General features: G+C 38.0%; 1 protein-coding gene across 5 annotated transcripts in view; it reads right to left on the bottom strand.

Moving 5' to 3' along the window:
* Positions 1 to 17545, bottom strand: part of LOC129744058 (long-chain-fatty-acid--CoA ligase 1) — a 107326-nt gene that overhangs the window by 54927 nt on the left and 34854 nt on the right. The window contains exon 1 of one of the 5 annotated variants that reach the window (XM_055736394.1): positions 16495 to 16808. The exons of the other annotated variants lie outside the window; for them this stretch is intronic. Within the exon in view, the coding sequence (XP_055592369.1) occupies positions 16495 to 16519 (25 nt within the window). The 5' untranslated portion in view covers positions 16520 to 16808. Of the gene's footprint in view, positions 1 to 16494; positions 16809 to 17545 lie in introns of those variants that run through there. 5 annotated transcript variants of the gene reach the window in all.

The raw sequence follows: 17545 nt of genomic DNA, 5'->3' as shown, positions 1-17545 counted from the left end.
ATTTTTAACACAATTTGTACGGGGAATACATAGAAAATCAGCGATTCGCTTAGGTGGCGCATAATAGGGCAAGTTCCCCTACAACCCATTCTCCCAGCCGGGGTGAAGTTGGTTTTTTGTTGTTGTTGCTTTTTTCGTCAGCAATCGTTTGTGTTAGCGTGTAATATGTTTGTATCGTGTGTGGGCGTGCATACAATCTTGTATTGTCGCGTAATCATCGAATTTGTAAAGGCTATGTATGAAATACATGGTCCACTTAAGAAATGGTGAAAATGTACATCATAATTACACATACGAATTCCGAAATTGATACTAGTATTGAAATCCATTAATTAAAATTAATTTTTTTTTTTTCCAGGATTTTCATCCTTTAGGATGATTCATCCCTTATAATTAAAATTAATGATAAGGCCTAAGGACTAGACCCTCACATCGCTTATTTCTATAGTGATGGGTCCCGTCCTTCGCCCAACGATAGATTCTCAAGCACAGATTGCTCTGAGAAGGGGAAAACGATACGGGAACGTGGACGATGTATGCACATCATCTCATCTTCTCACGTGCCGTTCGTGCTCAGGGAGCTTTTTCTAAGCACGAACGACAGGAGAGAATTTCGCCCGAGGAAGCAAATTGAATCCAATAAGACAAATGCTACTGAATCCTATCGAGCTTTAAGCTCTCGGGATAGTTTTTTTGTTCCCTTTCCTCTTCCTCTCTTTAGATCTAACGTTGCGCGATAAACTTTTCGTTCGCATCGAAAAACCTGTGCAATTGTTGCGTTGTTGTTGTTGGGGTTGTTGTCTAGCAAAAATGGAAAATAACAACCAAACAGTAGCGCCACCAAGCCCTCCATAGAAGAGTTTGAAGCGTTTGAGATTTTTTTTTGGAACATGCATATAAAGCTAAAAAGCTAATAATAATAATTGACAAAGTTTAATTGAAGAAACAGAAAAAATTATCCGAATTAACCATTTTGGCCAGGTTGACCAAATAGAAAAATGAAAAAATCGACAAAATTGACAAAATTGAAAAAAAATTGACAAAATAGACCAAATTGACGAAATTGACAAACTTAACTGACTTGACATAATTCACTGATTTGACAAAAATGGCAAGATTGACAAGGTTGACAAAATCATGGAAATTGACAAAATTTATAAAATTGACAAAATCAAGAAAATTGGCAAAATTGACGATGACAAAAACGACAAAATTGACAAAACTGACAAAACTGAAAAAATTGACAAAATTGACAAAATTGATAAAATTGACAATATTGATAGTACTGACAGGATTGACAAAATTGACTAAGACAAAATCGACACACATTCACAAGATTGATAAAACTGGCAAAATTGACACAATTGACTCAATTGGCCAAATTGACAAAATTGACGAGATTGACAAATTGACAAAAGCGAAAAAAATTGAAAAAAATTGTTAATATTGGCCAAATTGACAATGATAAAATCGACAAAACTCACTAAATTGACAAAATTGACAAAACTGACAAAATTGACAAAAGTGACATATTTGACAAAATTGAAAAATTTGGCAATTGAAAAAAATGGTAAACTTACAAAATCAAAAATATTGCGATATCAATATTTTCAAAATTATTGATTTTCAAAATTTATCCTACCGATTTACTAAGTTTCGGTATCGTATTTTACTTTAGCAATTGAAATTTTATCCAATAGTTTTATCTATGTATTTGTTTCCATTACTTGAGAGGTTGGATTATTTGAAATACATGGTCAGGCATCATTTTCAAATTGTATTCTTAATTATTATACCCCTTCCATTTTGAAGTTACCATATGCTATAACTCGAAAAGGAGTAAATTGAGTAAGATTATAATGTCATAGAAACGATATCATACAAGATATTCCAGAATCTTGTCATTCCAAAATCTCCAATTAGTTGCAAATAATGTTATTGATATGAAAAGTATGATTATTTAAAAATACTTTTATCCTATTAAAAACTTTAAATTATTATTTCCTAAATTCTTTTTGAATTTACTGCGTATGAAATTTATTAATCATAATTAATTTTGTGATAATTGACAGGCTGTAAGAAAGGCTACAATCCACTGTCAAGTGTATTAAATCGGGTTTTATTATTTTACGTTTAGTCGTTCAGGCTTGGCTTTACAACTTTCTTTGTCAATGCTCTTACAAGCCCGGTTAAATCATCAAAGAGAAACGGAACCATACTCGCGTAAAAAGGACTCAGCGGTCGAAGCGGCCGTAAAAAAAACTCAGTTTTGGTCCCAGCAAATTATCATCTACAGCTTTATCAACAATGTCAAATACCTTCGACCGGGAAATCGATGGAAAACTCCACTTAAAATTTGAATGATTTTCCTTAATCTTTTTCTCTTCTTGTTTTTTTTTACCTCGTCGATAAACCGTTTGAGGTACAGTAGCATTTTGGCAGCACGTTCAGCAACGCGTTCATTTTCCACCCAGCGAATGTCACACAATATCAACGAAAATATAGTTGAACCAATGTCCTCAAAAATTTTCCTAATTCCATTCTCTTTTCCTCAGTCCCTCCTTGAACGCTTTATGTACAGTGTGAAGTCCACAGCTCCCAATAATGGTGAGAATCGTACGCCGGATTCGAAACAAGTTGTTTAACCTCGCTAGTTAGTTCCTTGAGCATTTTCCAATTTACTGCTGGACCATCCATGGAATACTGGATCACTCGTTTCAGTAGATCAGGATTTTTAGAAAAACATAGTTTCACGCCATACAAAAGGTCATTCGAGCGCGTCGACGATAAGAATGTAGAACCAATATACCTTGCTTCAACTAGGTTTGTGTTCCAGAAGCGCACACTAATATCCATTTGTTGCTTCTGCACAATGTTATTTAACGTTTCGTCAAATCCTAATTCGAACTCGCTACAATTCTGTAGTAAATTGAAAAACTTCATTCAAAAAATAGAGAGCAATACCGTGTGGAACCAAATAGCTTATTTTTGTTCTTCCCATTTCTATTCGATTAGCAATCTGGCTGTTCGGGAACATCCTTTTGTTGTTCAATGAAGCAAGTTCAAACTAATTGAAACAGTTCCAGTTCGGCAGGAGGATTCGTTTCGACCTGGTAGAAATCGGTCGAAGTCAATTAGAAAGCGACTGGTGATCAACTGTCAATCCATTTCCACTTGTTTCGAATTCGACTGAACTTCATTGAACAGATTTTCACTGAATCAAAAATTCCCGACTTTTTGAAAAAATTCCCGGCTTTTTCCCGCTTTTTTCCCGTTGGATTTCAAATCCCGTCTTTTTCCCGCTTTTCCCGTTTTTCCCGGATGGGTGGCCACCCTGGAAATAGCATAGTTGTTGAAAACGCAGCTTTCAGTGGTGGAATAGAGTTATCTTTATTCATGTTTCGTCTATGAGGTCACTAGATTACAACTATATTAATTAGCGATAGCTAATTGTCACTTCCACATCTTATTTTCCTTAACCGGGAAAGTACTCATTTCTCAATGAGTACTTTGATATTCTTACCCAGAATATCTGGCAACACTGTTGTGTTACCACGAACCCAATTGTGTTGTCTCGCTTTACCGTGTGATGATGTAAACATTTATACCGTATTTACCATCATCAGCTGTCATCTTCAATCATCACCGCTATTGTTTCAATTGCGAATTGACTCAAAGCATACGGAACCAAAACAAACTGTTTTGGTTCTGCTCGTGGGAGCAGAAGTTGCTGCTTGCTGCTACCAAAGAAAACCGTAAGTTTTAACAATAGTATTTCTCACAGGGTCTTAGTTCCGGTGCGTATGGACAATTTATGTTCTTGGATACAAAAGTGTGACTTCACGATCACGAATCTTGTCAGCTTCACGTATGAACTTTTGGCATTCCGCAAATCGACTGTACTTTGTAAACAATCATCATGGAAGCCGAAAAAAGAGAAAAAATTGTGCAAAGTTATTTGGAAAATCCATTGTGGTCTGCATCTAAGCTAGCTAAATACCTGAAATTGCCCAGAAATAACGCAATGGCATCACACAGTATAATAGGATTCGGAAGTCTCAAGCCAATCGTCGAAGTGAAACTGTCGACCGGAAACTGCGTGGTAAGATTTTGAAGACGATTAAGAGGAATTCCAAGCTGTAGGACCGCGATTTGGCCACAAAATTCGGTGCTGCCCGTATTACCGTGAGGAGAATTCGACTTCGGGAAGCAATCAAGTCATATCGGGATAGCAAACAGTCAAATCAGACCATAAAACAGAATATTGTGGCCAAAATCCGTGCTCTGAAGCTATACGACCAGGTGCTAATCAAGTTCGACGGGTGTCTTCTGATGGACGATGAAACCTATGTCGAGGCTGAATTCGGGCAAATTCCTTGTCATAAATTTTACTTGGCAACTGCTCGGGAGAATGTTCCACCCAAATTTAAATGTGTTTTTGCCGACAAATTTGCACGAAAATTTATGATTTGGCAGGGCAGATGTAGCTGTGGCAAAAAACGAAAGTTATAGTTACAAATAAGACAATGACGTCGGAACTAAAACAAAAAGAATGTCTCCAAAAACAAATTTTGCCGTTTATTCGATCCCACGACCATCCCGTAATGTTTTGGCCAGATTTGGTAAGATGTCATTACAGCAAGTCGTTCAAGATTGGTATGCAGAGAAAGGGGTGCAGTTAATTCATTCAGCTGCCCCCAGTTCCGCCCTTTTCAGAAATACTGGACAATTATGAAGAGGAGACTCAAGCAAAGGAAAAGATTGTCAAAAACAGCAATCAGATGAAGACCTGGTGGAATAAGATAGTCTAAACGATGGACGAAGAAGGTGTGCGCCGCCTAATGGGTCGTGTTACAGGAATAAAACGAGAACTCTTTGAAACCGTGACGAATAATTTTATCCGTATTTTTCCTTAAAAGTATGAATAAAACGCTTCATTTGTGTAAAAAAAGATTTGGAATTCAATAATAAATAACTGAAATACAGGCAATTTTTTTTTGTCCCAATTCCATCTGAAGCAGGCTTTAGTAGTTTTGGTGATAATTTTCCAAAACTTGTGCTATTTGTACCAAAAACTTCAATGATTCGAAGTTTTGGGATAGTCGACCTGAAAATATTCTACGCAAAACAACCACCTGACATGTTCATTAGACTGAGTCGATTTGGGGTCAGTTTGAAATTTCTCAAACCCTGGGGTCTTAAAAGTTTCGATTTGTCCTTAAACTCATCCATAATTTTTTGCCGAATTTTAAAGTAACGTTTACATGAGTAAATTTGGACTTTTAGGTTTGTATGGAAAAATTTAAAATTTTGTACTGAAAAACGAACATGGTTTTCTTTTTACTCTGGTACCAAGCCATTCAACCCTTTATGTGCCAATTTATAAATTTCTTAAAGGAAATTTTCCGCTTAACAACATTGCCGAAGACCGTAACTTATTATCTCTCCAGACAACGAAGTTATAACCAATTTAATGAAGGTATGTCTTTTGGCATTGAAGGCAATTCAAATAAACCCGCAACATTGCTGGGTACAAACGAGAGATCGCTTGACTGATTTGCTCGTAGATGTTTTCTTTCAAATTTTATCATACTAGTTTCTTCGGAGCGATTGTTGTTTACATTAGTAGCCATCTTTTGATGGTTTCTATAAATAAAAATAACTATGCTTGAAGGGCTGGCATTCAATTGATTGGCTGACATTCAAGCGCATCCACATTTCACATAGAGCTGGAACAGCAAAACAACGAACCCCACACTCAGTATTAAAAACACCGTGTTGTTAAGCGGAAAATTTCCTTTAAGAAATTTATAAATTGGCACATAAAGGGTTGAATGGCTTGGTACCAGAGTAAAAAGAAAAACCATGTTCGTTTTTCAGTACAAAATTTTAAATTTTCCCATACAAACCTAAAAGTCCAAATTTACTCATGTAAACGTTACTTTAAAATTCGGCAAAAAATCATGGATGAGTTTTAGGACAAAACGAAACTTTTAAGACCCCAGGGTTTGAGAAATTCGAAAATGACCCCAAATCGACTCAGTCTAATGTTCATTCCAACTAAACTAATTGGACGTTAGTTTGTGTCCTTCATTAGGTTTAAAACTTTTGGACTGGTCGAAACAATTGACTGATATCCGGCAGTTTTTGGGACAAGTACACCTTGCACCTAAAAAATTTGGAGCTATCGAGCGCAATGAATGTAAAGTACATTATTACAGCAAAAATTTTCAAGTGAATTTTATAAACTACGATGCATATAAAGGGCAAGTGCCTCTTTAGTGGATGGAACTATTTTGAATGGAATGCATCAACGTCATGGTGTACGGAACCTTCACAATCGAACGCTGGATTTAGTCTTCACCGATGAGTCCATCTTGATCAGCACCATCATCGAGGCCAATGAAGTTGTTGTCCCCATAGACGTGCATCATCCTCCGGTTGAATTCGATATATCGTTTCCGAATCCTGTAGCTTTTATTGAGGACTTCGACGCATCCGCTCGTGACTTCCGTCGTGCTGATTATGAGGTATTGAACCGAGCGTTATCCGAGATTGACTGGACGAATCTTCAAAGATGTGCTGATGTAGATATGGCTGTGAGTACATTCTGCTCCATTATGAGTGAAGTCTTCGATAATTCTGTACCACTGGTAAGACCTCCTCTCAGACCTCCTTGGACAAATAATCGCCTAAAACAGCTAAAACATATTCGATCGAAATGGCTACGACTGTTTAGTAGCTCCCGCTGCCCGTTTTTAAAAACAAAATTGAATGATGCTACCAGAAGATATCGGATCTACAATCGCCTTTGCTATCGTCGCTATTTAGATCGCACACAATCTAACCTTCGCCGTAATCCCAAAGCGTTCTGGAAGTTCGTTAACACCAAAAGGAAGGAGTCTGGTCTACCTGCGGTGCTTCATTTAAAAGACAGAACAGCCAAATCTTCCACCGAGAAATGTAACCTCTTTGCCAACCACTTTTCCAGTGTTTTCCCGATACAATCGTTAAGTACAGACGAAATCAATGCAGCGGTAACATTATTACCCAGAGATGTGTTAGACCTTGACGTCTTCGCTATTACCGAAGAAATGGTTATTGATGCTATCAATAATTTGAAGTTTTCTACCTCAACCGGTAAAGATGGCATACCTTCGTGCATTTTAAAAAGGTGTAGCGCCGTACTGGTAAAGCCACTCACTCACATATTCAACCTGTCCTTCGAACAACAAAAATTTCCTGCCATCTGGAAGAGATCATTCATGAGCCCTATCTTTAAAAAAGGTGACAAACAGGATGTGCGTAATTACCGAGGTGTCACATCGCTAGCTGCCTGCTCAAAGGTTTTGGAGAGGATCGTCAACGATGTAATGTTTTCTTCGTGCCGGAGTTGGATTTCTGAAAACCAGCATGGGTTTTTTCCCAAAAGATCAGTAACCTCAAACCTTGCAGTTTTCACATCATTCTGTTTATCCAATATCGATGGCGGCAAGCAAATTGATGCCATATATACTGACATTACTGCCGCGTTTGATTCAGTGAATCACGCAATTTTGCTCAAGAAACTACAACATTTAGGATTTTCCGAAAGACTGTGTGTATGGATTAGGAGCTACCTAACCAACCGTCGTTTAGCTGTCAGAATCGGCTCCGCTGAATCAATCGACTTCATTCCAATTTCAGGGGTACCACAAGGCAGTAATTTGGGCCCATTACTGTTTACGCTGTTCTGCAACGATATTAACATGCTTCTTGTTGGATGTGGAGTACTCCTGTATGCGGATGATCTGAAAATATTTCTGACTATAAACAGCCTTACTGATTGCCATAAATTACAACAATACCTCGATACAGTAGTGAACTGGTGTGCAGCCAACCTTCTAGTTTTGAGTGTTGCTAAGTGTTGTATCATAACATTTGGACGCAGGAAACAACCTTTCGTGCACGATTATAATATTTTGGGCGAACAATTGCATCGTGTAGACCAAATTAAAGACCTTGGTGTTATTCTAGACAGTCATATGACTTTCAAGCACCACTACTCTGCAACTATCGAGAAAGCTAACCGGATGCTGGGATTTATCTTACGTTTGAGCAAAGAATTCACTGATCCTGTCTGCCTGCGAGCTCTATACTGCTGTTTGGTTCGTTCAACATTAGAATCTGCAAGCCTAGTGTGGTGGCCATTTGAAGCTGTGTGGATTGCGCGTTTTGAAGCAATTCAAAGAAGATTCGTACGATATGCTCTTCGGGAGTTGCCTTGGGAGAACCCTCTAAACCTGCCACCGTATGCACAGCGTTGTGCTTTACTGGGACTTCACACACTCTCGGATCGTCATGCCATCGGCCAGTCACTGTTCGTGGCGAAGGTTTTACGAAATGAAATCGATTGTTCATGGCTTCTTTCTCGATGTAACATCTATGCCCCTGAAAGATCTCTGCGAAATCGTGACTGGCTTTCACTAGAATCAAGAAGCACCCGGTATGGTAGTAACGACCCTTTACGTTCCGCAAAAATAAGCTTTCTACGATTTTATACGCTTTTTGACTTCAATGTAAGTACAACAACCTTTAAACGACGGATTGAATCTTATTTAAGTAATGAATTGAGAAATAATAATTAGAAACATCATCGTTCGTGCAATATATTCATGTAACCTTAATTTTAGTTTATCATTAAGACAACTATGTCAGATGGTTTTTAAAACAATAAACAACAATAAACAACAATAAACAATAAACTTTCCAGAATGGAAAACAATCGCATTTTAGTAAAACTGTGTTCATTTAGAAAAATGAATAGGTAGAATATTGAATGAAAATAATAATTTAGGTTTGAATGTTATTTTTATTTATTCGAAAGCAATGTATTTTCCTGATGATAAGCCCTTTTAAATGGATATAAAAAAGCGGTACACATGCGACATCTGCGATTTTGAAACATACACATTAAACTCGACTGAACTTTCAAGTAGTCAGGAGATTAAAAATACCATTATTGGGAGAAATTTTCTCAGAAATTCGAATCTGTCATTGGTTTTGGTCGGAATTAGTTTTGTTAAGTGTAAAATGGCCTATCATACCCAAATATAAATAATAAGCACACAAAATCCATACAGTATGAGCAGAGCATTTCACCAGGTCCAATCGACTTCCACAACATTTTGGCGAGGTAACACTAGCGCCAACTAAGGGATTACGGGTTAAGTTGCAACTTCTAGACTAAACATTTTCCACGCACACTCGTGCAATTTACATTATCGTAAACAATTAGGAGTATGAAACGTTTAACGATTTCTCTATAAATCGTGTGACTAACATCTATTTACAGAGGGTGGATGACCACGAAGGTTAAAATCCTCTTTAAACAAATAAAAATAGAATAGAATAGAATCTAGAACACAGTTGTACCAGGATAATTCTTTCAATAACAGTCCTCCAACTGCAACGTTGGCTGGGGCTGAGTAAATGGTTTGAAATTTGTACAAACAGCAGCATATACACCGTGCCACAGAAGGTTGTTTGTCCAAAAAAATTGATCCCGACCGATTTTACTCAAATCGAGTGTGCGCTCATTCATGCAATGCCATACACAATGCTAATAGTATCAACAGCGGCAGAATTTCATCGCATTTGTTCAAATGTGATGTAATGTAATTTAATGTAATGTAACGCATATAAGTCGCGAATGCCATACATATGGTAAAACGACTAAAATCGAAACCAAATGTCCAATATTGCAAGGTTAACATCAAGCGAGGAAGACAGAAACTTGAAGAATAATTTTTCTGACTTTCTGACTTTTTGAAAAAAAAAAGTCTCTCTATAAATAAAACTTGAAGCAAATTATGAGCTCAAAACATAAGGAGAAATGTTATCATTGTATTTAAATCATCATGATGAAAAATTTAACTTTTTAATAGTTTTTTTTTGCTTTGTTTAAATAAATTGCATAATTACCAACCTTAACAATGTTCTTACAAGAAAAAACCTATATATGCTGGATTCATTAAAAAAGTTCAAACATTGCTGTAAAGAACTTTCAATTCTTCGATTGTGGGGTTATACAATTTTACTTCAGAAATCTAAAAAAAAATCATGCCTAAATTAATGAATAAAAGAGCAACCTTTGCAGCAACAAATGCAACATATTTTTTACACAACTTTTTTTTTAATAAATAGAGTTGCGTTAAAAAAGCAATAAAATTGGCGATGCTGTGTTATTTCTTCCAAATTTGATAATCTGTTATTTCCCTCTAGGTTCAACTATCCAACTAATAGCGTATTTGTTTATTCCGAGTGTTGACCTAGGTTTGGTGACCTGGTGTCGCACTGCTAACGGGCAGTGGCGCCCCGAAAATTTTGCCAGTGTTGCGAGAGAGCGTGTGAGTGAGTGAGGTAGCAATACACTGAACGATGATTGTGTTTGTTTATTCCAGTGACAGGTCAACATTGAGCCAATTGCAATGGAATAAATAAATACCCTATGGGCTCCACCAAATTTGAAGACTGAACTGGACGATTGGAAAAAAAAGATATAGTTTCGCTGTATTTTTGACCATTTTCATTGAAAAAACTTGAAATTTGGTCGAAAGATGTAGAAATGTTCGATCTAGTTCCTGGCCAAGTTTCTTGAAAATTTATCAACAGGCGATGTTTTTGAACACAATTGTTTTTTTTAAATACATTTTTACCTTAAGAAATATTTATGATACATGGTATCAGTATATGAGTTCCTCACATCATTTGTCTTTTTTTTAGTTTGGTGCACGTATGGTGCACCTGAGGTTAAACAAGCAGAAATGTTCTAGCAACATATACACTAGATTGGCACCGGATTATTTTTAATTAGAAAAAAAAAACCTTTCAACTATCCGGGTGGCTCTGAATGTATAGGAAGAAATTTATCATAGAATCCCAAAAACCGACCATAAACTGTTTGTTGAATAATCTCAAAAACTGATCTTTGGTGGCAATTAGATTCTTCTTTTATGTTCTGCTTTGTGGAGAAGTTGTTACAATCGAAGCCGTGGCATCTCCAGGACCAAGAACAATGTAACAACTGGCTGCTATCGACAGAAGCTTCTCGCAATTAGAGTCATTTCACATTTCAGTTGAGCTCAAAATTGTCTGTTTTCCCCTGATTATGCAGCCCTTCCGATTGTTTTCAAAACCATTTTGAGAAGCCACGATTGATAATTTCACAAGAATCTTAAATTTTCAAATTTTCCTAAGTGGCATTTTAGGCGTAAGTATGATAAGAAAAACAACCCTTTTTGTGTTTACTCCCTTTCTAACTCGCTCAGAAATGTCTCTTTTCATTTGTTATGGCAGAAACATTCCCGCAAATCTTTATTGTCGGAATGTTTGTAATTTATATGTATCACAAAAAACGTCAAACTTAAAATAACTCACGTTTGATTGAAATTCCTGTTGATCCATTTTGGAAAATAGTTGATGCATGGCTTAGTGAATTCAAATGTTTACTTTTTTTTTTTAATTTAACCTACTTTTGAACGGTGATAATTCTAAGGTTATTTTGTATTGATCTTTTAAATAACAACAATCTAAGCAACAATGCACAGTGGTGCAGAACTTTAATCTAGCTGTACTAAATTAATAGAGTCCATGGATAAAGAGATAGACATTTGATGTCTTCAGCAACATTGTTCAGTTTTACATGGAGCATATTTCAATATCAAAATTTTTGCCGAGGGGTCCACCGATAGCGAGATAAAAAGGCTAATATACAAAAGAAAACTGCAACACTTTATTAATTAATTAAATGTTATCAACGTTTTTTTTTATTAGTGAAATAGGTAATTTTCATATAAGAAGTATATTTTCAATCATTCAAATCTCTACTATTTCCACCGATTTCCCCGCTATTTTCAAATAGAAATGGTTCCACTAATCATAAAACATAATCACAAAAAAGGGGGTGTTGCGAAAATGTGCACTTTTCGATGAACGAGCCATCAAAAATTGTCAATAAAATACACTAAATGCTTTCTATAGGGCTTCAGCAACATCTAAACCCATCGTTATATTTGAGACAACTGTAGATCGTGGCTTGTTACAACTTTGTTTCAAAGACAGCGGACCATTTTATCCAATTTACAACGTGTCAGGCCAAAAAAATGCTTTTTTGAAAGATTTTTTTTTACTTTGACTGTAACTCCTGAGGGTGATGTGATAGGACTTTGTCATATTCAACAAACTTATGTATTTTGATCAGATCAACAAATTTGCCGAAGACACCAAAGCCCTAATTTGAAGAACGAAAATGTTAGCATTTTTATCTCGCTATCGATGGACCCCTCGGCAAAAATTTTGATATTGAAATATGCTCCATATAAAACTTGACAATGTTGCTGAAGACATCAAATATCTATCTATTCATCCCTGGGCGCTATTAATTTCGTACAGCTAGATTGATGTTCTGCACCACTGTGCAATGGTACAAAGAGATTGGACTTCTCGATACTTAATAAAAATCTCAAAATTGATATTTAAATTATGCGGTTAATTGAAAAATACGTGTCGATTTTTACTTTTTTTTAGGTTCTACAGTGTCTACACTAAAAAACCTTATGAATTAACATATTATTTGAGTAAGATATTTATGTTAAATCCCCTTTTAATAAATAATTTAAAAAAAAACGCTCATATGGATTCTTCTTTTTTTCTTTACTTTTTTAAGCTTTCTTTTCAGTGATTCGGTTCACGAAATAACACATTTATTTTAAGAAATTTTGTAAATATAGCTATAAATCGAGAATTTCTAATTTAATTTCATTCAATTCTGAACTAGTAGGTGCCTTCACCTTAGAAGAGTGTTTTTTAAATTCGATTTAGCCTGCAGATAGTCTACGATGCTGTAAATCTCTCGTAAACTATCCTTCAAAGATTGTTAGTAGAAGATTACTAAAGATCGTGAACTTGAAACTGTTTTTATTTTGCAATCTTTTCCAAAGTGTTGAGCATTTCAACACTATCAAACTCACAGTGATTCATTTCGACTTAATCTTGTTGCGCCAGAGCAGAGCACACACATTTTTTATCACCACCAGCCCTTGGAATGGGTTCCGTTAATTTTAACAGTAAACTCAGCAAGTTAAAGGCTAGCCACTTTTAATTCCTGCGCAGCTTTAAGAGCAAGGTACTGGGCGCTCTAACTACTTCCCCGTATCAGAAGTTAATTGAAGTGTATTGATTGAACTGTTCAGCTACTGGGGCACTCTCACGTTCTGGGCAGTGAGCAGCAGCCCGATCTTTTCCGGAATAAATCTCAATAATTTGGTAGCCTGATTACAATACTTTGGCTGGGCAAGGGAGCATCGAGAGATATCGCCGGTCACGTTCCAGTTCACGGGATGTTTTTCTGCTTGCTTCGACTTATCGCAATCGGCAACAGCTGATGGAACATTGCAAGCAACATTAATGGGGAGTAAGAATTTGGATCGGTTTCTTTTCATTTCAGACGACGCTTTGTTGACATCATTTAGCTGAAAATGTCACAGCGTAGCTAAAAATAAGCAGAATATGTTTTTCCTGCTCCTGATCTATGGCAAACAATTATGCGTGTAAATCAAAATTTAGAGCGCTAAAGCCTGGTCCACACTAGGAGACGGTTCGTCTCGAGACGGTCTCAGCGTCTCCCATTTTCTTCGGGAGACGCTGACACCGTCTCAGGTTTCCAACAACAACAACAGACAACAAAGTTCGTCTCATAACAAAAATCGCAGTTCATGTTGCCTAGTGTGGACTAGGCTTAAGACAGTTTTGCGGTTCTCTCTTGGACCTAGCTTTTTATGAGTGTGTTCGCCAAATGCGCATGGTGCCTTTTGGGTTTGTGGTATTGATCAATAACAACTTCAACGTTTGGTTGCAATGCACATTTCAACTACCCGAATTGTACCTCTGAGCTAAGCTTGTAGCATTTTGATTTGGGCACCACTGACCCAGAGTTCGGAAACACATTTGCTGATTCTTCAACGAACTAGCAGAGAAACCCGAGAGACGGAAAAAACTTCGATCGTCGACCGGTGAAATACCCAAGGAAATAAATGATAAAAGGGCAGCCGATCATGCGCGCGATCATCATTTAGTTTCTGGGCCTTCTCCCGAGTGGTCGACAGTGCGACCGAGTGTTTTTTTGTGCTGGTGACCAGTGACCATTGCTGCAGTTGGTGCCGTCTGTTCCTGAGATTTGTCTGCGGGACGATCATCCAGCCAAGCCATCTGGTGCAGCACGATGCACGGGAGAAGAGCGTGGGAGCGATCAGGGTGTCGAGGCCCGTTCCACCCGCTGTTTGACCGCCTGGCGCGGAAACGGCAATTTTCATTGCCATCATTTGGATTCCGAAAGAGGTCCAAATGAATGCGATCGCTCTCGCCAGCCGGAGCTCAACAACCGAAAAGGCCGCGTAAGTTTTAAGACTATTTGGATGCTTGGTGCGTTTCTAAATAAGCCGTGGTCTTCAACAGAACACCAGCGGCCTTTTTTTACAATTGCTCTGTTTCCGAGAATGCTTGCCGAATCCGGATCAGCCAACGGAAGCCGCTATTGCTGGTTCTGAAGCCGATTCGTGAGCGCTCACGTGAAGATTTTTTTTTAACTTTGGCCAAGTTTAACAATTGTAATTTTGTGAATTAAAATGATCATACTTAAACCGATAAGTGTCCTTAAATCAAGCTGCGGACCACGACTTCCCGCTAGCCGCCGGGCAACAAAACGGAAATGTTGGCAAATTTTTATAACAAAATTTGGCGCTTAAGCCTTCATTTTTCTTGGACCTTTCGGTCAATAAGTTTGAAATATGCTTTTGCAACATAAAACGTTACATTGGCGCCCAACGTGGGGCTTATTGTTTGGCTAAATTGAGCATATTTTTGTTTAAATGTTCATCTAGTGATCTGTGACTTTACGTGTGAACCAATTTTGTAATTGGAAGTGTTTTCATCTTGAAGCAAAACAAGTTTGATTCTATTTGCAGCTTTCGTTCTGGTGTTTTGTTTCAATCGTGTGACGTAGTGTTTTTAAATTCAGTGATCTTGCATTAGTTCGCAAGTTAATTTTGCAATTCGAGTTTTTTTTTTTTTTTGAGAAAAAAGCCTTTGCTGAATAGCGGAGCACCACAGTTAATTTTAAGTGAAGCCTTTTCTAGTATGAGGAGCAAAATTAGTTTTTCGGTAAGAAGTTTAAATCAATTGATGCATGATGAAGCGTTTCATCATAATTGGTTCGCCTTCGAAAGTCTCTGATCATGGTTTTGGAGCATTTCTCTTTTATGCATTTTAAGTCTCTCATTGGAGCACCTATTTTCGTTAATTTTAGCTAAGTTTAGTAAACTAAGAGAAAAAAAATAAATTTAAGTTTTTTTGGCCAACAAATTTATTTTTTTTTGTCGGGAAAGACGGTTGTGTAGCATTTTGATTTGGGCACCACTGACCCAGAGTTCGGAAACACATTTGCTGATTCTTCAACGAACTAGCAGAGAAACCCGAGAGACGGAAAAAACTTCGATCGTCGACCGGTGAAATACCCAAGGAAATAAATGATAAAAGGGCAGCCGATCATGCGCGCGATCATCATTTAGTTTCTGGGCCTTCTCCCGAGTGGTCGACAGTGCGACCGAGTGTTTTTTTGTGCTGGTGACCAGTGACCATTGCTGCAGTTGGTGCCGTCTGTTCCTGAGATTTGTCTGCGGGACGATCATCCAGCCAAGCCATCTGGTGCAGCACGATGCACGGGAGAAGAGCGTGGGAGCGATCAGGGTGTCGAGGCCCGTTCCACCCGCTGTTTGACCGCCTGGCGCGGAAACGGCAATTTTCATTGCCATCATTTGGATTCCGAAAGAGGTCCAAATGAATGCGATCGCTCTCGCCAGCCGGAGCTCAACAACCGAAAAGGCCGCGTAAGTTTTAAGACTATTTGGATGCTTGGTGCGTTTCTAAATAAGCCGTGGTCTTCAACAGAACACCAGCGGCCTTTTTTTACAATTGCTCTGTTTCCGAGAATGCTTGCCGAATCCGGATCAGCCAACGGAAGCCGCTATTGCTGGTTCTGAAGCCGATTCGTGAGCGCTCACGTGAAGATTTTTTTTTAACTTTGGCCAAGTTTAACAATTGTAATTTTGTGAATTAAAATGATCATACTTAAACCGATAAGTGTCCTTAAATCAAGCTGCGGACCACGACTTCCCGCTAGCCGCCGGGCAACAAAACGGAAATGTTGGCAAATTTTTATAACAAAATTTGGCGCTTAAGCCTTCATTTTTCTTGGACCTTTCGGTCAATAAGTTTGAAATATGCTTTTGCAACATAAAACGTTACAAGCTTAGCTTTGACCGGTCCGCGTAATCGGGCGATGCACTCACGTAAAAGGGGAGCTACTATTAGACGTTACGCAAAACATCTCTAATTTACTCCCATTCCGAAATTGGCAGTGGTTTAAGACATTGTCACAATAAAGTCGCAAATAAATACCTATGCCTTTTGCAGATTTTTTCATCTCTCCGTATGATTTTTCCAAGCACTCTCACTTTCCGTCTATCGGGTTGAAACTCACTAGCAAACTGTAAACAGAAGATCTTCACACTTGAGCCACATACAACGACGCAAATATTTTGCCTCTCTCCCCGGCTGAGATGATGCTCTCGATCTGTTTTCGAGGTTTTTCGAGACTGGCAAAGTTGACAGAAAAATATGACCGAATATCTGAAACGTGTACCCAGCAGAAGATGGTCAATCACACCGGTAAGTTGAGGCGGAATTCGCCTGTAGCAGCAGATTCGCAGGTTTGGTCTAGACGCGCGCGGTCCCAAAAAAAGACAACCGAGCAGAGTCCGATGGTAAACAACACTGCGGCCCGGTTCCCAAAGAGCTGCCCTCTGTTGCGTCAAATGGTGTTTTCACAGTCAGTTCGAGATGCCCCTCGGTAGCGTGATCTGCTGCTTGCTGCAAAGAGTCGTCGCGCGTAATGACCGCGATAAAAATGCCGGCAAGTACCAAACCAAAGTACCTTTGCCAGTATGTTAAACACGATGTGTGGACTCTTGCAGCTATACGGTCGTGTATTCGAATGTGGCCCATTTTGTGTATTAATGCATCAGCCATCTAGCTAGCGCTATGTATGAGTTAATCAGTGGGAAAAATGCGGATTTTTGTAGATAAGCCCAAAATGTTTGAGTGATAACAGGCAGTAGCCATTTGGTGGTGCCAGGCAATAAATTTGGCTTAAAAAAGGGTTCATCAATTTACTTATCATCTCTAATCAATTATCGGATTCTTATTTCGTTGAAGTTTGTTGCTACCATAAATATATCGTATCCAAATGATAAGACAGGTGTCCATACACCATACTAGGGGTGATCCCAAACTTTTGGACGATAACTTAAGTGTCTGTTTTATTAATTTACTAGCTGATTTTACCCGGCCTTGCTCGGGTTCATCAAAATATAAATCAAAATGAGTCGTTTGAATTTTTGAAATTTTAAAAGCTTTATATTCATTTTTGTAAGTTATATTTTTTTTAAGT

This window comes from Uranotaenia lowii, chromosome 2 (genome assembly GCF_029784155.1).
Source record: "Uranotaenia lowii strain MFRU-FL chromosome 2, ASM2978415v1, whole genome shotgun sequence".
In the NCBI taxonomy this organism is placed as follows: domain Eukaryota; kingdom Metazoa; phylum Arthropoda; class Insecta; order Diptera; family Culicidae; genus Uranotaenia; species Uranotaenia lowii.
The sequence above is the reverse complement of the archived record's forward strand: the minus strand, read 5'-3'. Positions and strand labels throughout refer to the sequence as shown.